The 25,177-nt window shown below is 39.8% G+C and overlaps 1 protein-coding gene across 6 annotated transcripts in view; it reads right to left on the bottom strand.

Moving 5' to 3' along the window:
* Positions 1-25,177, bottom strand: part of ndrg4 (NDRG family member 4) — a 185,254-nt gene that overhangs the window by 136,548 nt on the left and 23,529 nt on the right. For 2 of the 6 annotated variants that reach the window (XM_087996053.1, XM_043707294.2), the window contains exon 2: positions 2,250-2,338. In XM_087996053.1, coding sequence (XP_087852179.1) covers positions 2,250-2,315 — 66 coding nt within the window. In that variant the 5' untranslated portion in view covers positions 2,316-2,338. Of the gene's footprint in view, positions 1-2,249; positions 2,339-2,458; positions 2,568-24,534; positions 24,675-25,177 lie in introns of those variants that run through there. The other 4 variants (XM_043707293.2, XM_043707290.2, XM_043707292.2 and 1 more) reach the window with 4 other exon arrangements.

Genomic DNA, 25,177 nt, shown 5'->3' with positions numbered 1-25,177 from the left:
CGGCAACACTTAATTCTATGGGCCGTTTGGCTCAGTTTTTTGGAATGTTCATGTTGACCAAATTCATACTAACAACACGGGGTTCAATCTCAATTCCAGCTGGAACTTGTCACTTTGCCTTACCCAGGTTGGAAGTTGGACCTACCTTTGGACAAAGAACTCAAGAAGAGAAAGCAGCTGTCAATCCAATGGTGAATGCAGAAACCCATGCTGAGATATGAAGTTCAGCCAAACAAACATGCATAACAGCAATAATGAAAGCCCTTGGGAAAATACCAAAGCATTATATTGAAACTCCATGACCAGATGCTATTTTTCTCATCAATTTTTGTCAAACAACACAGTCCAGTATATAGCGCTTTATTTAAACTCTCCCCGGCAGCCAAAACATTTAAGTACAAAAATCAGGGACTTTGAAAACTTCAAAATCATGCAGTTCTGCCAATTTTATCTTCTCTTTAAGAGTATTTACAATTAGCCAACAATATGACTTCCATACTGCAAGTTAAGGCTTCTATGTACAGCCAAAAAAGAATTCTGAGACAGTTTGGCACTGAATTCTCAACTCCATTTTCCTATGATTCCCCCCAAACCATGGATTCTTTTACTGATTAAAAATCTATCTCAGCCTTGACAGCCCTCTGCAAGAATGAATTTCATTCACTACCCTCAGAGATGAAATTCCTCCTCACCGCTATTTTATACGGGTGAGATTATTCTGAAATTATGTCTTTTAGTCCTAGACTATCCCATATGGGGACACAACATTTTTACATCTACCCTGTCAAGTCTCCTAAGAATCTTGAATGTTCAAGGCTGTCTCGCATTCTTCTAAACTCCAATGAGTACAGTCCCAACCTACTCGACCTCCCCTCATTAGTCAAACAGTCTGTCCAAACCTGGATTAGACTAATGAAACTTCTCTGGACTACCTCCAATGCCATTATATCTTTTCTTAGATAAGGGACCCAAAATTATTTCAGCTGTGGTCTGACTAGCCATTTGTATAATTTTAGCAAGACTTCCTTATTTCAGCACACAACTCCCTTTGAAATAAAGGCCAACATTCCACGTGCCTTCCTTATTACTTGCTGAACTTCTATGCTTGTTTTTTGAGATTTCCACCACTCATATGCTTTGTTAATGATCCTGACTCATCATAAGCTCAAATGTGGACTGTTCACTACTGACTCTTTAGATTTCGGTATCAATCACAGTTCTACTTATATCCCAATCTTCAACAATGCATGAAAATGTAACGCCTTGTGCTGGCAATAGCAGGCATCATACATGCAACAGAATGACTACTAGAATTTAATGCTTTGCCCCATGAATATGCTAAGCCACTTTAGAGGGTAATGAAGAGTCAACAACATCGGAATCACACATTAGCCAGTTGGGGTCCACTTTCCTTAGAAGACAAAAAAAAGTGAGCCAGTTGGATGATTATAACAATCTAGCTGTGTCAATCACATTTTAATTTTAAATTCATACCAGATTTTGATTTGCAGTTTTAAATAAAAGTAGAAATGAATTCCTCCAACAGTCAGAGTGGGACTTGAGCTCTTTTTCCAACTGTCAGCGTAGGGCTCTGGATTACTAGTCCAGAAAAATGAACACTATGTTGTCACATTATTTGATCAAGAAAGCACCAGTCACAGCAGAGCAAAATTGAACCCATACCAGACATTTATTCATCTCAGGATTGCTGGACTGCAAATAGGAAGAGCTCAGACTTTTGTTTCCTCCCTGCCCTGTATTTACAGGCCACAAGCCAATCGCATCATTGCATCTGTTGAGGCAAGTTAAACCAGTAGAGGCCTGATTTATTCTTATTCAAGAGTATTTTAGAAAGAGATTGAGAGATAGAAAGAGAGAGAGATAGAGAGAGATAGAAATAGAAATAGAGAGATAGATAGAGGGAGGGAGAGAAGAGAGAAAGGGGGGGTGGTTTAGGTGTGAGGGTGAGGCAGAGTGAAACTCAGTTCACGATACTGCAAACATGAACAGAAACTAGGGCAACATTAAAGTAAATTGTTTGAATCAGAGAAACTAATGTGGAATTGCATTAATTATATGCAAGAGAATTATAATTAAGAAATAGATAAGCAGTGAGAAGCGCTGGGGAAAAGAATTTCAATATAATAAATCTGTCATTGAAACAGGATGCTAGAGCCAATGATCTCAATAAGCTGACCCAAAGGGTCTTTGAGACATTTGTTTTTAAATCATATCTTATACTGACTCACCACTGACATCTGCTCCCGCAGCAGAGGCTTCTCCTCTGTCATTCGTAATTCCTGCAGTCCAGCCATTTCCAATCTGTGCCAGTCAAATCCTGTAACACCCACAACACAAAAGCAATGTTACCAGACAACAACTGGGACACTTACTAATCATGCTAGCAAAGCTTCTTTTTTGTCAGCCACTGCAGAATTTCGATCTCTGAAAGACTGACCCTTTAATATGTGGTGCTTGCCCATGCTTTCCACTTTTGTGGGGCTGCAGAGCCCTGCTGTTTTCTCAAGGAGAAAAAGCGGGGAGCTGCTGAATGTTTCTTCCACGGCTCCAACTCCAGAGTGGCTGCCCCAATTAGCCAGTAGGTGGAACCTGCAGTGTGTACAGTGACAGGGCAGCTTGAATGATACACTGTCCATATCTTAAAGGGGAAATCGTCCTGAAAGAAGCAAGTCCATTTAGAGGCGAAGTCAACCGATGCTCACTTTGTTTAAAGTGAAAATTGACTGACAGCTCATTTACTGAATGAAAACTCAAACAACACACAACACTGGTTTCCAGAACTGAGGCCTGCAAAAGGACAGCCAGAGTAACTACAAACAAACAATATTCACAAACTCAGTTTCTGTGCTTGCATCCTTACTTGAACACTCCAAGAACACAATATCCATGTTACAATACAAACATACATGTTTTGCAGTGTCAGGAGAGTACACTTGCAGATTACCAGCATTAGTGCCAGGAATTTAGATAAAGGTGCATGCAGAAGTGCAACAATATTTACAGGATTTTTCACAGTATAAAAGATATTAATTAATTTTGATTAATTCATTAATAATTAACAGCCCCAAGGTTTGTTCCATTTGAAAAGATCTAAACTTGGTGAGCATTATTTGTAAACAAATTACTTGCAAACAAAGGGAGAAAGTGAGCATTGCAGATGCTGGAGATCAGAGTCAAAGAGTGTGGTGCTGGAAAAGCACAGCTGGTCAGGCAGCATCCGAGGAGCAGGAGAATGAATGTTTTGAGCATATGCTCATCAATAAACAAAGACAGTAACATTTAGTCTCCTCAATTTAAATAGGAACCCAACCACATTTTGTAGTAAGTAACCTCCTTAATAAACACAAGAAAGAAATAATGTGCATTTATGGATTACCTTCAGGAAACTTCAAACATTTGACAGCTGAAGAAATGCTTCTGAAGAATAGTCCCATATACATTAAATCAACAATCAGATAATCTATTTTAGTGATATTATCAAAAGTCACTTGATACCAGATTATCGTCCAACAGATTTATTTAAAATCACACGTTTTCAGAGTGCTGCTCCTTCATCAGATGAAATGGACTTCAACTGGTGACTTATAACCTTGTCCACCCCAATCCAATACCAGCATCTTCACACCAGTGAGGGCGATGTATTCGTCACCATAGGGAGGACTTTCCTGTTTGTCTTTGAATGATCCAGATCTTATGTCCACCCGAGAAGCTAGGAAGAACTTTGGTGTAACTTTTGTGACTTACTATCTATTCCCCTCAATCTTATACACCAGTCAGGGCCCCCTCAACCTCCACTGCTCAAGGAAAGCAACTGCAACCTATCCAATCTTTCCGCATATTCCAGGCAGCAATCTCCTCTGCACGCTCTCTGATGCAATCACATCCTTCCAATGTTACGACCATAACTGCACATAATACTGGTTAGGCCACAACTGGTGTATTATATATCTTTATTGGCTGAGGTACAGAATAACAATCTCCTATATGCCTTCTTAACTAATTTACCTACATGCCCTGCTACCTTCAGGGATCTGTGTACATGCAACCAAGACCTCTCAGATCTTAAATATTTCCAAGCTGCTCCTATTCATAGTGTAGACCTTCACTTTGTTAGCCCTCCTGACATGTTCGTAGATTGAACTCCATTTACAACTGCTCTGGCCACCAGACTGGTCCACTGATGTTCCCATACAGTTTATGGCTATCTTCCTCACTATCTTCCAACTCACCAATATTTGTGTCATCTGCTTAAGTTCAAATCATTCATATACACCAGAAGCATCAAGGGCACCAGCATTAATCTCTGCAGAGCACCACTGGAATCAGACTTCCAGTATATAGAAATATCCCTCTACTATTACATTCTACTTCTTGCCTCTCAGCCAATTTTGAATCCAATGGGCCATTTTGCTCTCTTGGGCTCTTACTTTCTTGACCAAATTTCCAAGACGACCTAATGGAAGGCCTTGCAAAAGTTCACATAAAATAATTTGCCTCATTAACATTCCTGCTTACCTCCTCAAAAAATTTGATTAAATTTGGCAAACATGACCTCCTTAAACAAATCCATGCAGACTATCCCTGATGAATTCAAATCTCCCCAAATTCAGATTTAGCTGCCTCACAATTTTGTTTTCAAATAACTTGCCCACAACTGAGGTTAGACTGACTGGCCTGTCATCATTTTCTGGTCTATCTTTCCTTGCTTTTTTAATAATGGGACAACATCAGCCATTCTCCAGTCCTCTAGCACCTGAGGCCAGAGAGGATTCAAACCTGCCAGGGTTCCTGAAATCCCCTCCACTGCTCCCTCAAAAACCTGAGATACATCACATCCAGGTCTGCAGAATTGTCCACTTTCAAGGCTGCTAAAACTGTCAGTTATCTCCTCTATGCAATTTGTTTGAATATTAAACAGCCTGCCACCCTGATGTCAACACCTGCATTGACCTTTCCAATTACAAAGATTGACAAAGCATTCATCGAGGACTGTGCCCATATCTTCCAATGCCAGACACAGGTTCTCTCTATTTTACCTAATGGGCCCTACTCCTTCCCTAGTTATTCACTTGTTCCTGATTTACTTAAAAATACTTCTGAGTTTTCTTTTATTCTACCCAATGCTTTCTCATGCACTCTTTGCTTTCCTAATATCTGTGAGTCCCTCCCCCAACCCCTGCACTTTTCACACTCCTTTAGGGACTTTGTCAGTTATATTAAGCTTGCATTATCTGTCATAAGCTTCACTTTGTTCTTAATCTTAACTTTTACGCCCCTCGACTAGGATGCCTTTTCTCTTGAAACAGTGATTTTCTTCAGGATCATTCAGCGCAAAATGAAAAAGTCACCCAATGGATTTTCCATGTTAAACTTTCAGGGAAGAGAGGAGGCAAAGGGGTTGTTGCTTCTCAGGCAAGTCCTCAGACTCTGACCATCTGGGCTCAAAATTCAATATCATAAATTGTGTTCACAAACAAGGCTATGCAACATCTCTCAGACAGTTTTACGCAATGGATGTCTATGTCCAAACATCTTGCTCTTGCAGATGCAACACTGCTGTTACTGCAGTCAGTGCCTTTTGCTTTGCAAGTGTCCTTTTCAAAAATTCAATAATATTAGAACTAAGATTTGAATTATACACATTCATGAGGTGGTCATTTCATTTTAGTTTTCCGTGGATGCTGCTTCTGACTTGCCTTGTGCATTCTTCATTCAAACAGGATTCATCTCCCAACCTGATGGCAATGGTAGAGTGATGTTATGTTCATCTCGTGGATGTCAGTTCAGAGTTGCCATATTTGTTCAAAATCTTTCTCACTTAGCACAATGGTAGTGTCACATGAGGCAAGTGAAGGTAAATTGAATGTGAAAACAGGATAGTGTTTCCAAGTGGATTGTGCAGTTGTCAATCCTGCTAATACTATCACAAACAAATCCATCTGGAACAGGTAGATTGCAAGGTGGTGGTCAAGGGGTGGCACGATGGCTCAGTAGTTAGCACTGCTGCCTCTCAGTGCCAGGGACCTAGGTTTGATTCCACCCTCGGGTTGGTGTCTGTGTGGAGTTTGCATGTTCTCCCAGTATCCACGTGGGTTTCATTTGGGTGTTCCGATTTCCTCCCACAGTCCAAAGATGTGCACCATAGGTGGATTGGCTATGCTAAATTGCCCTGTAGTGTTTTGTGATGTGCAGGCTAGGTGAACTAGCCATGGGAAATGCAGCGTTACAAGGATAGGGAGAGTTGGGTTTGGGTGGAATGCTCTTCAGAATGTTGGTGTCGACTTGGTATGCTGAATGGCCTGCTACTACACTGTGGGGATTCTATGATAATTAGGCTTTCCCTTATGGCTTTCCTCACCTCCTTCTGCAGGCACAGTCTAGGACATACATCCTTCAAGCTTCACCCAGCAGGGTCAGTGGCACTACCAAATGATTTGTGCTGATTGAAGGCCCCTCACCCAGACCAAATTCTGTACTTTTTCGATTAGCAGTCTGTTTTTCCTGTGGTGTTCAACATGGAGAAATAATGATTCATCAGCTAAAGAAGTTTATGAAGTGATATCAACAGGATATTTCCTTGCCTATGAGACTTTGTGGGGTCTGGATGAGCACTGGAGTTGTCTCAGGGCTACTTTCTCCTGCCTGTATACCACAGTGCTGATGGTGAGACAGGAGATACCCAGAGACTGTGACAGTGGATTGGGAGACATTGGCTATAAAAGATATAATTCCATGAGTAAAACTATATCAGTTTATTGCATGAATAGTCTGTGGGAGTGCTCTCTGAACTTTGGCACAAGGCCCCACATTTTGATAATGGGGAGCTTCTCAGGGATAACAGGGCTGGATGTTACATAATTTTGTCCATTGTCTAGGGTATTACCAGGCGATCAATCTGGTTTAATTCAATTGGACTTTCTGTTGCAGTTTACTACAACATCGTTTATCAGGTCATTCCAGAGGGAAGTTAAAAGTAAATCACATTCCTGGATGCCTGGAATCACATGTAGACCAAGCTAGTTGAAGGACAGTAGGTTCTATTCTAAAGGATATTAGAGAACAAGTGGTATTCTACCACAATTGTCAGTGGTTTAATATCATCATTACTGGCTGGTTTTAGTTAATTGAATTTAAATTTTGAATCCATGTCACCGGAGTATTAGTCAATAGTGCAGTGACAGTGCCATGTTTCCCATTTTACACAGTGGCTGCAATTCACAAATACTTCACTGGTTTGTAAAGTGGCTTGGGATAGTCTAAGATTGAGAAAAACAATATAAATCACATTCTTTGTTCAGTGTGTGCAGGTCTGTGTGTTCCCAGATAGTGATTTTTAAGCATAAAAACAATTGTTTGTTAGTGAACAAAGGCTACTAACCAACTATGAACTAAGAAATTAATTCAAAGTAAACAAATGCTAAATTTGTTTTAATTCCAGTTTATCGCAAATGAAATTAACTATACCCGAAACATGTATGTCAAAGGGTGTTAACTATTAACCCCATGATGATGCTATTTCCGGACCTTTTCAAATTAATTAGATGATTTAGTTAGTGTTGGCTATGAATGGGGCAAATGATTGACACCAACAAGGCAAAGCAGTAGCAGTGTGTGTTCGTGAGTTAAATAATATTAAAAGAGCTTTTTATTTTGCACCTGAGCAATTCCTTTAATGCACTATTGACAATTTAAATGGTGTGTGACATGTTACTATTGCAACCAACAGCTGCCATTCATTGGCCTACAAGTGGTCACAGAAATTTGTGTTTTTTTATATAATGAAAATACTGTTCAAAGTTCTATGATCTCTATGACTCCCTGCTGCTCAGTTTTCTATAATAAAAGAAAAAATTGTATGTATTAACTTCAGCTCCAGCTCTGGCCTACTTATCTATTTCTGTCTTCTAAGTCTTTGATGTATGGTAATAATATTATGTAACTTTCTGCATTTAAAACCCAAAATCCGAAATGAAGCTAACCACATGCCAACACTTGGGTTTTCCAGTGTGTCAGGCTACTTGGCAGCAGGATGTGGATTTTTTTTTAAATAGCATTATAGAATCCATGCAGTGTGGAAGCTGGCCATTCAACCTATCAAGTCCACACCAAACCTCTGAACAGCATCCCACCCAGACCCACCCTATCCCTGCAACCCCGCATTTACCATGGGTAACCCACCTAATCTACACATCTCTGGACACTAACTGGTCATGATTCCAGACAAGGTAACATAGTCCTCAAGAACTAAATGAGATGTGTCCCAGTTGCATGATGCTGTATCCAAGTATATTAAATACAGGGTAGAAAGTAAGAAAAGATTTGAGCAAAGAAGGAGGGAGTTAGTACTGACAAAAGCAGAGTTTCCATTGTCATAGCCAGCTGGAATGAGGGTGCTGTTTCAGAAAGGGACAGTGAAGTAGATTGCTTCCAGCCTGTAGTGAAATCCTCTATTTTTATCCTTGTACTGAGCAAGCCAGCAATCTATAACTGGTATCATTTATGGAACAGATAGTTCCCAGAGCTGTTAACTGGCAACATTCAATCCTGCCCAGCAATACAGGAGGCTTATTGCAAGTTTTTAGTAGGTGACTCAGGACAATTTGGGGGGACGGGGTGGTTACTGAAGAGTTCAAAAGTTACAGGCAGTGTGTGTGGACATGAGAGAGTCAGAAGTAGACTCTGTTAGGAATAGTGGAGTTTCCAAGCAATGTTGGAATGCAGCTCTGAGAAGCAGACACAGAAAGGACTAAGGAGCAGCTGAGAAATAAAAGAGATCTGTCGCTTTCATATTTGCTATTTGATGTGCTCTGTTGGGTGTTTGAACACAGAGTCTTACCCACAAACACAAGTTGTACATATATTATAGATTATATTACTGTTTTAAAGTTGTGTAGTAAAGTTTAACATTGCCTGTTCATAAATGTGCCATCTTCTTACTAAATCCTCTGGATCTCACACTTTGACATCCTTTAAGTCAACCAACTAGTCTCTACTAGATAGAGTCATATTTGTTAGAGATGCAGATTGCAATGAAATGAAACCCATTTCCAACTATCTGTGTTCTATTCTGTGACTGCCCACCTCTTTCCCAGAAAAACATTAGGATGGGCTGAATGGGAGACAAAATACATTTAAAGAATGAACTCTACCTCTACTACACTCAGTAATTTAAGATTAAGGAAAACGAGTCATGTGGAACAGCTTTATTTAAAAACTGCACACAGATGGGACAAGTGCTCTGAATATCATTGGTTTGGTAATTTGGTGAATCCAAGATGACCTTTAAAACTGACTGGTTAAGGACTACTGGTCCATTGCAAATCTGTCAACAGACCCCCCACATTATCTATTGTACTATATAAATATTACATGCTAAGTTATAATCACTATTAAAGGCCATCCTGTCAGTTCATTAGAGTGGAGGGTCCAATTAGTGTTTAATATTACCCCATTAAAGAAATTTTAAAGAATCATTAAGACAATATCTATTAATCTATCCTTCCTGTCCTATACAAATATGATACTTATACTCCCCACAAAATAATCTTCTGGGGGCAAGAAAATATGAAAAAAACTTGTCAATTAATAGAGGAAGAAAAGGAAAATTCCTCTGAATTAGATAATCAAAGTTTATTCAAAATGCAATCCACCTCCAGTAATGATCATAACAAATTCACCAGTCTGATTTGGGATCATAAATTACTGTTCAGATCTAATGGGAATGACCTATTTTCATGGCTATTATTCACAATATTCTCATTGGTCATGAATAACACCATATACAAAGACCAGAGTTAAAAGGCTTGAAGAGAGCACTTCACTCAGATGTTCCCTTTCTGATGAGATGCTAAACTAAGGAGCATTTTCCCTCTCAGACAGATGTAAAGGATTCTGCAGCATTATTGTGTAGAGTGGCAAAGTTTTTTCTTGTCTTATGATCAAGTAAGCTGATAATTTTAAAAGATTTAAATGATTAAATCAGTGTGACATCATGCTATGTGATTTTATATATTAAAAAAAAGTATCAGCTTCACCTTTAATTGCTACAGCTGTACTTTGTAAACAAGAAAGTCCGATAGTCAACCAGCATGATACCAGACTCTATCAATCTGTAATAGAGTTGTAATGTACCTAGGTGCTTTTGAAATAAATCTTCAGATACTTATTCCCAGTAAGAATACAGTGCTAATATAATAACCAAACAGACCACATCCTGGTGGCAGCTCATTTGTAAAATTGGAAGATTTTCTAAATTAAGACAACCGCTCAGTGCCCAAAGCTCTGAATAAAAATCTCTAATAAACTCGAAGACTCGTCATAGCTATTACATTGCTGAGTCCATTACAGCGGTCTACAAGCAAGCAAGAATCAATTCAAAGTGCCTCAATTTGCTCTACAACACAGCAATCTCCTCAGGAAATGTTTGAAAGTATACTCTATTTGACAGAAGTGGGATCAATCAATTTTCTAGTTGCCATGTTCCTGCGGGACAGCCCACTAGTTAAAAAATAAACAGATTTACTTGACTTATCCTTGGTCAAACGTTAAAAACCATCAACATTTTATTAACGGTGCAACTTAACTATATGCAGTAGTTAAAAATCACAACACCAGGTTGTAGTCCAACAGGTCTAATTGGAAGCAATAGCTTTCGGAGCGTTGCTCCTTCATTAGGTGGTTGTGGAGTACACAATTGTAAGAGACAGAATTTATAGCAAACGTTTACAGTGTGATGTAACTGAAATTATACATTGAAAAATACCTTGATTGTTTGTTAAGTCTCACATCGGTTAGAATGACCATGTTAGTTTCACTTCTTTCATAAGTAAATCACAAAACTTCTTTAAAAGGTTACATTCTCAGGTTAACAATTAGTGTCAGCCCAGATAGTATGTTGAAGGTGTTAGCCCCCTGTGTGCTGTTGTCTGTGCCATAATGTTTAGACTGATTCTAATCTAAAAAATGAGTTAGCAGAGTCTTACATGGATTCATGCAGTTTTTGAGCAAAGTACAATGTAACTCTGCAAGTATGAAGTAGTGGTTCCCAAACAGGACTGCCAATAATGTGTGCTCTGTACTTTTCAGGCTCGCTTCCATCAAATCATCACTTGATTCCACTATTCTGATTGTGGTAAAGAAACATAAAAACACAAGGAAGATGCACAACATTTCATTTTGTTTCAACTTTTTGAATGAATGTTTATATAACTCCTAGTGAACGCAATAAAGATTGCCATCCATAGACAACCATTGATTTTGTTTTTACTGTGTTGTGTTCATTTGCAAGTTTCACTCCCAGCACAGCAAGAAGAAATAACAATTTCAGACCTAAAGTAATGTACAGCATTTAATTTAAGCTCGTGACAATTCAACAATGATTGTGCAGACATTTCGGCAAATAAAATAACAATACAGCAAAGAGAGCATTAAACTCACTTCACTTACTAACAACTTTGGACGAACAAAAGAGAAACAATCAAATCCCCTCATCACATTAAGAAATGAAGTTTTGAGAAAAGAAAGAGTTAATTCCTCAGGTTAATGTGAAAACTGGTAGGAATATTGTGAAAATCATACAGAAATCAGCTCAAGGTTAAGACTTGAGTTTGGTGGCCTACAGACAACAACTCAGTGAAACAATTGACAGTTTGGTGACAGATGCCAGTGGAAAAGGTGTACAGTGTGACTTTAAGGAGAAAGTGAGGTCTGCAGATGCTGGAGATCAGAGCTGAAAATGTGTTGCTGGAAAAGCGCAGCAGGTCAGGCAGCATCCAGGGAACAGGAGAATCGACGTTTCGGGCATAAGCCCTTCTTCAGGAAGTTTTGCATCTTCTCTAGTAGGTACATCCACATACTTTTATCTTAGCCTGCTGGACACACTTTCCTCATTCCTGAAAAAGGGCTTATGCCCGAAACGTCGATTCTCCTGTTCCCTGGATGCTGCCTGACCTGCTGCGCTTTTCCAGCAACACATTTTCAGCTACAGTGTGACTTTAGCAAAGAATAACTGGCAATAGACTCAGAAATGGCAACAACTTCAGTACAAATACGGATTTAGATCTTTCAGGCATAATAGAGAGGGATGTAAAAGAGATTGGGGAGTTGCATTAGGGATTAGGGAGGATATCACAGCTATACTGAGGGAGGTCATCTTGGAGGACTCATCCATTGAGGCCGTTTGGGCTCAGGATAGAAAAGCTGTATTCACTTTGATAGATATGTACTAAAGGCCTGCCAACAGTTAGCAGGGGATAGTGGTACAGATATATGGTCAGATAATGGAAAAGAAAATGTAAAAACAGGGCTGCACTGGGTGATTTTAATTTCGCCTATACTGACTAGGACTCCCTTAGTACCAGGGGCTTGGATGAGGGAAGAAATTTGTTTGGTACATCTAGGAGGGTTTCTTGAAGCAATATGTTAATAGCCCAACTAGGGAAGGGGCCATATAAGTGGAAAGGTGTGGCACTGGAAAAGCACAGCAGCTCAGGGAGCATCTGAGGGGCAGGAGAATAGACATTTCAGGCATAGGCCCTTCAGTTCCTGATGAAGGGCTTATGCCCAAAACATTCATTCTCCTGCTTCTCGGATGCCACGCTTTTCGACTCTGATCTCTTGCATCAGCAGTCCTCACTTTCTCCAAAAGACCATATTAGATTTGGTATTAGAGAAGGGGTCCAGCTGAACTGAAGTTTCAGGACTGAAAATGTGTTGCTGGAAAAGCGCAGCAAGTCAGGCAGCATCCAAGGAGCAGGAGAATCGACATTTCGGGCATGAACCCTTCTTCAGGAACGTCGATTCTCCTGCTCCTTGGATGCTGCCTGACCTGCTGCGCTTTTCCAGCAACACATTTTCAGCTCTGATCTCCAGCATCTGCAGTCCTCACTTTCTCCCTGAAGTTTCAGGAACAGTTACCGTAATTCTGTAAGTTTAGTCGACTTATGGATAAGGATAAGAGTCCTCTGGTGAAAATAATAAGAATTTGGGCTGAGGTGGGGAGGTTAATATCAACTTATTAGGCATGAACTGGCAAATGCAGTTTTGAGGACAGCTGCTTGATGGCGGATCCACACCTGTCACGTAAGAATCTTAAAGGGAGGTTCATTAAAGTTCAGAACCAGCACGTTCCTACGAAAATGACGGACAAGGATGGTAAGATGCAGGAATTTTGGATAACAACCAAAATTGTGAGCTTAGACAAAAAGATAAAAGTAAACTGAAGGCAGCCTCACAGCACCAGGGACCTGGGTTCAATTCCAGCCTTGGACGACTGTCTGTGTGGAGTTTGCACATTCTCCCCGTGCCAATGTGGGTTTCCTCCAGTTTCCTCCCACAATCCAAAAAGATGTGCAGGTTAGGTGAATTGGTCATGCTAAATTGCCCATAGTGTTCAGAGTTGTGTAGGTTCAGTGCATTAGTCAGGGGTAAACGTAGGGGAAAAGATCTCAGTGAATTACTCTTCGGAGGGTCGTTGTGGACTTGTTGGGGCAAAGGGCCCGTTTCAGCAGCGTAGAGATTCTATGAATCTATGAGGTACAGCCTTCAATGAATATAAAGAAAGCAGGACAGAACCTAAAAAGGAGTTAGGAGGGCTAATGAGGCCATGAAATATCCTTGGCAAACAAGAGAAGAAAATTCCAATTTTTAAAGTATGTATATAAGGAGCAAGGGTAGGGAAAAGGGTAGGTCCATTCAAGGACAAAAGGAGGGAATGAGTGTAGAGCTGGAGAAAGTTGGTGAGGCCCTTCAAGAATACTTTGCACCAGTACTCACAAAGGAGGTCATGATGGATGGTGAGACTCAAGAGGGATATATTAATATTCTGGGGCACGTCAATGTAAAAAAGGTGTTGGGTTCCTAGGATCAGATGAGATCTATCCCAGAATACTAAGGGAAGGGAGGGAGGAAATCGTTGGGGCCTTGTATGAATCTTTGTATCCTCTTTTGTCACAGGAGAAGTCCCAGAAGATCGGACAATAGCCAATGTTGTTCCTTTAAGAAGGGCAATCAGGATAATCTGGGAAATTATAGGCCAGTGGCATTTATGTCAGTGATAGAAAAATTATTGGAGAAGATTCTTAGGGACAGGACTTACTCACAATTGGAGAAATATGGACTTACTGGCAATAGCCAGCATGCTTTGTGTGAGGGAGGCCCACAAACTTGATTGGGTTTTTTTTGAGCAAGTGACTGGGACGATTGATGAGGGCAGGACAGTGGATATTATTTACATGGACTTTAGCAAGGCCTTTGACAAAGTGCCCGAAACGTCGAATCTCCTGTTCCCTGGATGCTGCCTGACCTGCTGTGCTGTTCCAGCAATAAAGTTTCAACTTTGACAAAGTGCCACATGGCAGCTGATACACAAGTGAAGTCACATGACATCCACAATTAGTTGATAAGATGAATACCGAACTGGTTTGGTCATAGAAGGCAGAATAGTTGTGGAAGGGTGTTTCTCTGACTGGAGATCTGTAGCCAACAGAGTTTGTTATATATAATTATAGGTGGCCTGATTAATAAGTTTGCGGATGACACAAAGATTGGGGGAGCTGCAAATAGTGAGGAGGATTGCCAAAGGATACAAAAGGATATAGATAAACTGGAGACATGGGTAGAGAAATGGCAGATGGAATTTAATCTGAAATAATGCAAGGTGATGCATTCTGGAAGGTCTAATAGAAGAGGGAAGGTCTAATAAAAGAGGCATGCTGCCTATTGCCAGTAAGTCCATAATCCTCCAATTGTGAGTAAGTCCTGTCCCTAAGAATCTTCTCTAATAATTCTCCAGTAAATGGCAGAACCCTTTAGAATCATTAACATACTGAGGGATCTAGGCATACAGCTTCACAATTCCCTGAAAATGATAACTCAGAAGTGGATAAGGTGGTCAAGAAGGCGCATGTCATGTTTGCCTTCATCGGTTGGAGCATAGAGTATAAAAATTGGCAAGTCACGTTGCAGCTGTACAGACCTTTATTTAGGCCACATTTGGAATACTACATACAGTCCTGGTCGTCAAACTACCAGAAAGATGTGGAAGCTTTGGAGAAGGTACAGAAAAGGCCCAGCAGGATGTTGCCCTGGTTGGGAGGGTATTAGTTATGAGGAGAGATTGAAAAACTTGATTTGTTTTCACTTGAACATTGGGGGCTCAGAGGATATCTGATATAAGTTCACAAATTTATGACAGGCATGGATAGATGGAGTTTTTTCCACCCCCCAGGGTGGAAATGCCAATTACTATGGGGTCATAGGTTTTATGTAAAAGAGGTGAAATTTATAGGAGATATGAGAGGCAACTTTTTTTCTTAAAACTTACAGAGGATGGTAAGTGCTTGGGGTGTGTTGCCAGAGGAGGTGGTAGAAAGAGATACAATAACAAAGGTTTAAGAGGCAACTTTACAAATACATGAATAGGCAGGGAAGAGAGGAGTATGGACAACGCAGAGGTAAAAAGGTTTTGAGTTTAGAAAGGTGTCATTTGTTGGTGCAGGCTTGGTGGTCTGAAGAGCCTGTTCCTGCATGTACTGTTCTTTGTTCTTTTGATAAACATTCAAACAAAACTAAGGGACCTACTAGTGGAAGATGGACAAAAGTTCAAGGTCAACATTGCAGAAATTCTTCAAGCTCTTGATTCTACAATAATAGCAACAGCAAACAGAGTCACTAAACAACCCAAGTCATGCAAGAGTTGCAAGTTAACCCTTTTACCAAAACTATAGGCAGCATTCTACGACACTTACATACTGTGTCCCACAAACGTTCACTGGGCAAAGATGTACTGAAAGTCTATCTGTCCCAAACAGCACAAGATGCAGCATGAAGTTCAACAACACCACATGATTTAAAAAAGTTCAGTCAAAGCCCAAAGGAGGATGCTACCAAAATTATACTTTTGAAGAGTAAACATGCACATGAAGTTCAGAAAATACTTTTAACAAAGTAGTTTTCAGATTCTAACTAAGTTGTGCATGTGGTCAATCTGACATACCACATTGATAACGTTAGAAGAGTTGAAGTGTTCATCACAATCAAGATATTGTATCTGAGAGAATGAACAGAAATTATGAGCTAAACTCATTACAGAAGCCAGCGCTAACATTATTAACAAAAATAACTCAGCAGGTCTGGCAGCATCTGTGGACAGAAAGCAGAAGTAACATTTCAGGTCCAGTGACCCTTCTTGAGAACTGATTGTAACTAGGAAAAAGGTAGTATACACATTGAAGATGGGTCACAGAAGAGAAATAGTTGGGTGGACAAAGGAATGGGTAAGTGTTGGCCTGGGAGAATGAATAGCTGCTGTGTCCTTACCCTAGTCTTAACACACCCGGCATTATCATCACATGGCTGACAATACAAACAACGCATTGTTAGCCACAAATGGTCCCTGTTAACAGCAATTCATTCTCCCAGGCTGACCTTTACCCTTTGTCTGCCCAACTGTCATTCTCTCTCTCTGGGCCCCATCTCCACCTATCATTTACTCCTCTCTCCCTCATCTCATCCCTTCTGTACCATATATACTAACCTATTCCCAGCTACAAACAATTCTGAAGAAGGGACCTGACATGTTAATTCTGCTTTCTTCTCACAGGTGCTGCCAGACCTGCTGCGTTTTTCCAGTAATTCCTGTTTTTGTTTCCGATTTCCAGCACCCGAAGTTCTTTGTTTTTTTGGTTTAGTGATCAACCCATTACACATGCTAGATGTGATGAATACAGACAAACGGCACAGGCTGGTGAAAGGTTGGAGATTCCACATATTGTCATTGTTAGTCTCATATGGTAACATGTTTCTTCTGGATGAATATCAGAAACTTTTCACATGTGTCCCAACTGTTTGTTTGCCAGCGTGTGTGGATTTTCACAAGGATCCAGGAAGTTGTAAACATTTCCAGTGTCAAAAGTATGGTACTGGAAAAGCATAGCAGGTCAGGCAGCATCCAAGGAGCAAGAGAATCAACTTTTTGGGCATAAGCCCTTCAACGGGGTAGTAAAACCTTCCACAGTGACACCAAGGATCACAGACAAAAAGGATTAATATAAACTACTGTGGTCATAACCAACTGAAATTCAACATGCTACATCTGACAGTGACCAGCCATAGGAACTGAAATACATCATTGTTTACAGGTCGCCTAAACTCATTAAACAGGTTCCCATGTTCTTTTGGCCTTACAGATTTAGAAAGATGTTATTTTAAAGGGTAAGCTTGTGCTGCTTCCCAAAATTTAGCAATTTAAGTTTTGTTGTACCATCTCCATATTGGTTACATGGTGCAGAGAAAACCAAAAGACTGGCACACAAATTTGTCCATTGACCTGCAATTAACTGAAATATAAATGGGTTGATACAATTGTGCTAGTCAGGACAAATTTTGTCAATCCCAGCTGCATAAAGAACCACTTATACCACGTGAAATTCATGTGAACCATGGTCCAAGATTGCTACAGACCCATTTCAAGACTATAGTCAGGTTTGCTCACTGAGCTGGAAGGTTCATTTTGTCGTGTCATCTAAACACCCACAAATGAAGCTGCATTAAAACATTATTTCAACAAGCCACCACAAATTGCAGCACAGAGGAACTACGCAGAGCAGAGGAAAATCACCTACAGAGTGTATTCAAAAAGAATGTGTACCCAATGAACACAGTCCGCCGATTTCTCAGCAACAAACCCAAACAAGCAGACAAAATGCGTCCAGAAACCTAGTCACTCTCCCCTACATCAAAGACATCTCGGAAATGACTGCCAGTCTGCTCAGACCCCTTGCATAGTGGTAGTCTACAAACCCATCAACACGCTAAAACAGCAGCTAATGAACTTGAAAGACCTTATACAGACAACAAGCAAAACTAATGTCACTTACAAAATACCTTGCAAGAACTGTAACAAATGCTACATTGGACAAACAGGCAGAAAACTAGCCACCAGGATACATGAACATCAACTAGCCACAAAAAGACATGACCCACTCTCACTAGTATCCTTGCATACCGATGAGAAAGGACACCACTTCAACTGGGACAGCACATCCATCCTAGGACAAGCCAAACAGAGACACGCACGAGAATTCCGAGAAGCATGGCATTCCAACCGGAACTCTATCAATAAACACATTGACTTGGATCCCATTTACCACCCCCTGAGAAAAAGAACCGGAAATGACATCATCATAGGAAATGGCATCACCAACCGAAGGAAACCCAAACATATAACTAGAAAGTGGGCTATATCACCAGTGCTTCATCCAGAGGCTCACTGAAGATGTTACCCTGTATGGTGATGAAACGTCTGAAAATGAACCTTCCAGTTCAGTGAGCAAACCTACATCCAGAACTATAGTCAAGGCTATGTATTCGTGATAAATTGCCACATTTCCTCAGATCAAATATGCCAAGAATACTACCACTATCCTAATCATTGTTATGTTAACTGCGACCCTTAGTTTGTCCCTCAGCATATCATGTCAAGCCATTAGGCCTTAATATGTCAGCAAGCTGTTCTAAGATATATCAGGAAATGGGAATCCGGAATATTATTCATCCACATTCCAACACTCTGACAGTATGCATTGTAAGCAATAATCAAGAAATGTAAGGCAACTCAACAATATTTCAGGACCATGTTAAACTTGCAAGCTATATCTCAAGGTGAAGACCTGCCTTCACCTACAACTCATGTTTGGCAGACATTTCTGTACTATTGTTCCATCTCATACTAAAAGCCTGAATGCACATGGTTTTTTGGTGGAAAGGAGAGAGATGAAAAAAAAAGTAGTTCACGAACACAACCAAAGCAACATGGTGGCTCAGTGGTTAGACTGCTGCCTCACAACACCAGGAACCCAGGTTCAATTCCACCCCTGGGTGACTGTCAGAATGGGTTTTCCAAGTTTCCTCACACAGTCCAAAGAGGTACAATTTACATGGATTGGCCATGCTAACTTGCCCATAGTGTCCAGGGATGTGCTGGCTAGATGGATTAGCTATGGTGGAAATGCAGGGCTACAGGGATTGGGTGAGATGCTCTTCATAGGGTCAGTGTGCACTCAATGGGCTGAATGATCTACTTCCACACCGTAGGGATTCTATGATTCAAAGAGCAAGTTGACAATTACCTCAGCTTCACCAAGAGACAATAACACTAACACTTGGATACATGGAAAGTTAATGAGTAAATGTGCTCAACTAGATCGTACGCCATTGCTCTGAACAACAGTCATCTAAGATGGAACAGAAAACACACCAATATAAACGTTAATCTATGATGACAACACAGATACTAAAAATATTGTATTAACACCTGGAACACCCTTCCATTTATGTAATAATTAAAGCCTCTGTCAATGGAAGAAAAAAAAGTGAAGTGTGCATACACTGGTGTAATTTCAACATGCCTTCTCTAGCAGCAGTAACACTTTGATCAGAAATGTGGCACTCCAGGCTACACTTGCCTTACAGAGTTTCACATCTTAACTAGAACTGAAGGAGTGCCGAAAAAGTGTATCACATATTCAGGAAAAATGTACAAGAGAAAACTGGGGCAAGGGGGAAATAAACCATAAAGACAGTTCTCACACTTCCTAGTGACCAAATTTAGGACACTGAAGTAACAGATAAAGGAGGTGAATCAAAGCCCCAGGTAAATGTCTCATTAACCAATAACTCCAAAAACATTCCTTTAATCTAGATAATGTTCCTGCACAACTGAGCTAAACCTTGAAACCTATGTCAATATTAAAGATTAAACACATTCAGACAGCAGCCAACGAAAGGTGCAATAACTGAACATTTAAAATACTTTCTAAGCAAACTGATCAGAGATGTTATTATATATCTCCAGAACAGATGGTATTTGAACTCGGGTCTCCTAGCTCAGAATACGTATCCATGTAACGCTGTTTATATACAGAAACAAATACGACAAATCTCTCTCCATAAATTAATACTTCATGTACATTTGAACAAACTACCTATTTTGGTTACTTTTTGGGTGATTCGGCTGCCCTGCACTGTCCAATTTTGAAATGTAAAAGGATACCTATAAACAAAGATGATGTCAGTGGGCAGCAGTGCAATATCAGTTTATGTACTTGATTTTGTAATGATTCCTTTCTTGTAACTGAATGGGGATAGGTATTTCTAGGTAAAAAATGTCAAATATAAAATTTATTGCAGAACAACTGCTACTGGTTACACAGCTGGTCCCTGCTGAATGAACAGTAACTCGACAGTGATATGCAATAAACAAGCTTTATCTTGATAAATAAGCAGTAAATTCACAAAATTAAATTCAAAGCTTTCCTGTTGATTAATGAATGCCATTCATTTGCACAATGAATATATCTTAATCTGGAGTATAATGGCAAAATGCTAGTGCATAATCTATCATTTAATAAATTGTCTATGAGAAAATTACATTGCACTGCTTAATTATTCAATAAGCAAACGTTCATCTTACTGATGAAACAACAATTACATGTGAGTCTTAGCCTGCAGAATAAACAGCAATGCCACAGTTATATAGTACATAACACTCACCTTGCAAAATAAACAGAAATCCTGTACAGTTCAGTGAGTAATTCTTGTCCTCTTTAATAAATAACATCTTTACAGAATTATAGAGTCAGTAATCCTTACCTTGCAGTTACAAAACAAACAGCATGATTTTATTTAACAGTTCCCTGACCTTTTTGTGCAGGCAGAGCTAAGGAGGACAGGAGGAGAGCAGGAATAATTAGATAGCCCTTTCAGAGCTGGTGCAGGCAGGATGGGTCAGGAGGTCCCTTCTCTGTTGTGTGAATCTATGAAATGAATCACTTAAGCAAAAGGAAATTAAGTGAAAAATGATCCCTGAATAAGTAACCTCTGGAGGTTTCTTTCTTTGGGCTATGTTCAGATTAAGTAGATGCTTCTTCAAGCAGTTGCTTGAAAACACCTAGTCTCAGTTTGAATATTTTCAATCCTCTCCCATGAGCATTCCAGCTGTAATTCACAACTCAATAGTGTCAACCAACTTCTTTGGCAGAATGTTTTCTTTCAGCAGATATCGGAGAGAAATACAGAGTAACGATTTATTGCCTTCCCCCACACCTCCCAAATGTGAAAAACCGAAGAGACTGGAGCTCTGTTTTCCAGACAAAGGATACTGATGAATGACCTAATTAATAACTTAGAAATTCTGAAGGCATAGAGATAAATCCAAACAAATAGGGTCTATAAATATCACAGTCGTCACTAATAACCCCAACAATGAATTCAGGGAAACATGTTTATCTAGTGACTGGATAGAAGTTGGAACATACCACAATAAGATGTGGTTGAGATGAATTACAAAGGCATTTTGGGGGAATATTGTGAAAAGAATAAAAGGGTATGTTGATGAAGTAAGGCAGAATGTGGACAAAATACATTGGTATAATCCTTTTGGCCTAAATAGTCTATTTCTTTGCTGTAAATTCCATGCAATTCCCAGAGCAATAAATTGCACTATGCAATGATAGAAGCATGTTTATATCCAGGATTCTCCATACTGAGGGGCACTCAGAAGAAGAGGAGAAAGTCATTCAGCCCTGCTTGTTAATTCATTGAATTACAGAATCCCTTTGGTAGAAACAGGCTATTCAGCACATCAAGTCCATACTGACCCTCCAGCATGCCACCAACACCCATCCGATCCCTGTAACCCTGCATTTCTCATGACTAATCCGCTTTGTGCAAACTCCACACAGACAATTGCCTATTCTCCCAGTGTCTGCGTAGGTTTCCTCCGGGTGCTCCGGTTTCCTCACACAGTCCAAAGATGTGCAAGTTAAGTGGATTGGCCATGCTAAATTGTCAATAGTGACCAGGGATGTGCTGGTTAGGTGGATTAGATTAGATGAGATTAGATTACTTACAGTGTGGAAACAGGCCCTTTGGCCCAGCAAATCCACACTGACACTCCGAGGAGACCCATTCCCCTACATTTACCCCTTCACAATTCCCCTACATTTACCCACTACAATTGCCCGTAGTGTTAGGTGAAGGGGTAAATGTAGGGGAATGGGTCTCTTCGGAAGGTCAGTGTGGACTTGCTGGGCCAAAGAGCCTGTTTCCACACTGTAAGTAATCTAATCTCATCTAATCTAATCCACCTAACCAGCACATCCCTGGTCACTACTGGCAATTTAGCATGGCCAATCCACTTAACTTGCACATCTTTGGACTGTGTGAGGAAACCGGAGCATCTGGATAAAGCCTATCAGAATCAGGGGTGGGAAAAATATGCAAACTCCACACAGACGGTCTCCAGAGGCTGGAATCGACCCAGCTCCTTGGCGCTCTGAGAGGCCACAGTCTTAACCACTGGACCACCATTCTCCCTTTTTTTTTCTTTTTGGCTAACAAAAAGCTATCAATCTCAGTTCCAAAATTTTCTAATTTTTGCTGTGGCGGCTTAGTGTCAACACATTAATTAGTGTCAACATCAACCTTAAATTAGGGGGATTTTTGAATTGTGTATTTTTGTTCAAGAGGAACCAATTTTAGGGCATTCACATTCATTTTAGGCAGCACCCTTATAGCAAACAACAAAAAATTAATGCTATACAACAAATAGTAACTATTCCAAAGAAGTTAACAATTGTCAGAAGAAAGGTACTATAATAAAAATATTATTTATTTATCCCACTGTCTGAGTTGCGATTGCATTCTTAATCCCATATTCTGAAGACCACTTTATAAATACAATGAACCGTCAGTCCAGTATTAGTCCAAAAACGGGCTGCAAGTTCAGTCATAATCTTATAAACATTCACTGTCCTGGCCCCAGCGTGCAGAATTATCAATACACTCATTATCAATCTCTGATATACTGTTTCAGCATAGGACTTTAACAAACTCCCATGATGTCAACTCCATAGGAAGAAATTATTCCTGATTTATAATCACACATCTCTTTGCTGCCAAATTTAATTCAACCAGCTTGAGCAGAAGGCTGGGAACCGGTAATCAAGCTTCCCTCTCAATTGCATATGATGTTCACACCAGGGAGAGTCAGACAGGGGGATAAATTGCTTAAAAGGCAGGGACCCCTAACCTAAATTTTAAAAGGGGATAGTGTTCTAACTCACACCATATACTATACATAAAGTTTGTCAATGCTCACATCAATACCTCTCCATTAACAGCATTGTAAGATAGAACTGATCTGAAAACAAAACACAAACACTAAAAACAACTCACATTGATTATATTCTCCAGCAGATAGTAGGTTATTTGCTCAAAACAACAACTTAACATCTGAACTTACATGATAAAACTATTAGAATTTTGCCCTATAGCTTACCATTTCACTTGAACCCTGTTGATGAGATTTCAAACCATAACTTACTCTTGCTTCCCTTGTACTAAAAATAAAGCATTTTCACCAACTGACTATATTTCAGCCTGCAACTTACTCTCTGTAAATAAAAACTGAAAGAACTGTGGATGCTGTATATCAGAGACAAAAATAGAAATTGCTGGAAAAGCTCAGCAGGTCTGACAGCATCTGTGGAGAGAAATCAGAGTTAACATTTCAGGTCAAGTGACCCTTCCTCAAAAACCCAGTTATTCACTGCCCCATACTTAAACCAGTCTTCCAAACCAAAGCCTGGTATCACCAAATTAATACTCAGTTGTGCGTTTGAATAAAAAATCTTGACACTTCATTGGTGACGTCCTGCATTCAGGGTCTTGGTCTTCCAACTAAGTTTCACAGTCTTTTTTATTTAAGAAAGCTGCAGTCTTGCTTATACACCAGCATGTTAGTACATATAAATTACACATGCAAATAGGCCCTTCAGCCCAAATAGTCCATGTTAATATTTACTCACTCCTTCAAATGATCAAATAATTCCTTTTCTCATCTCTTCCTTTCCCTTCATCCAACTATTCAATCTACTATCTTGAATTTTAACATAATTTCCTCCTCAGCCAATAACCTGGAAATGAATTCCACGGCCTCACACTGAAAATTTTAAGCCCCAGATCTCATTCTTAATGTTGAATCAAAGGCCTTTTATTCTTGATCCCACGATGAATGAAAACAGCCTATGTTCAAAGCTCAGCATTTATTTCAGTATTGTCTAAACTGCCCATTGTTCCAATGAAAAAAGGAGCCACTTTTTATATATCCTCATACATTCTACAGTATCCATTTTATTCCCTGAAGTTGCAATATCCTTCCTACAGTGAGAAGCAGAAACAAAACTCAGTATTCAACTGCATTCTTACTAAATTTTTAATTTTTTTTGTTTATTTCTAACTTACAAGATGAAACCTCCAATTCAATGGGCCTTTTCTCTTTTTTTAAAAGAAAGCCTTGTCAACCCCAAGTTATCCCTTTAATATCTTTCCTCATTTCCTATTTGCTTCATTTCCATTCACCTCATTTCCATTCTCTGTGCTCTGTTTGAATCATTGCCATGAGATGCAGTTTAGTCACGTTCATTGAAGTTCTTTGCTTTGCTAATTCCTCACCTTTAGAAATGGGTCTTTTGTCTCTTCTTTCCAGAATGATCATTTGCTGTTTAGATTTTCATGCTGCACAATCTTGTTGCCTGATTCACTCTGTCACTGTGCTGGATTGGTCATGTTTCCTTCTGTTAGGTTTATTATTGAGTTTATATCACTTCCTACTTCCTCTCTGACTGCATTCCACACTTCAGCATTTGTAATCAAGCTGAAAAAGGAATCCTGTTCCATTTTCACTGCCATCCCTGTTTTGAACCTGTCAGCATCTCTCTCCAACCATAACTTGTACTTGACATTAGGCATTCACTTCAGAATATTTTGGCTACAGGTTCTGCATTCTCTCCTCAAAAAAGGATAACTTACACATTGGTGGTGTGGGGAGAGGGGCAGGGTGGTCAAAGAGTTAGTACTAACAAAATGAACCTTAAAGCAAAACTTTTCAACAAAATAAAGGGAAGTTAGAACACAATGTCATAAGCACTCACTCTGAACTCCAAAACTTACTTTTCTGAAGATCTGGAAATAGAATAAAAGAATAAAAGAATAGAATAAATGATTGTCCACTTGATCCACTTCTGTCCTATCAGCTTTGGTCCTAGTGTGACAGCCAATGTGTACTGGTGTCAACTACTCTATGTGTGTGCACACA

This window comes from Chiloscyllium plagiosum, unplaced genomic scaffold (assembly GCF_037043375.1).
Source record: "Chiloscyllium plagiosum isolate Xiang-an unplaced genomic scaffold, Cpla_swu_hap1 HiC_scaffold_17, whole genome shotgun sequence".
Lineage (NCBI taxonomy): Eukaryota > Metazoa > Chordata > Chondrichthyes > Orectolobiformes > Hemiscylliidae > Chiloscyllium > Chiloscyllium plagiosum.
This window is presented reverse-complemented; position numbering and strand designations above follow the sequence as displayed.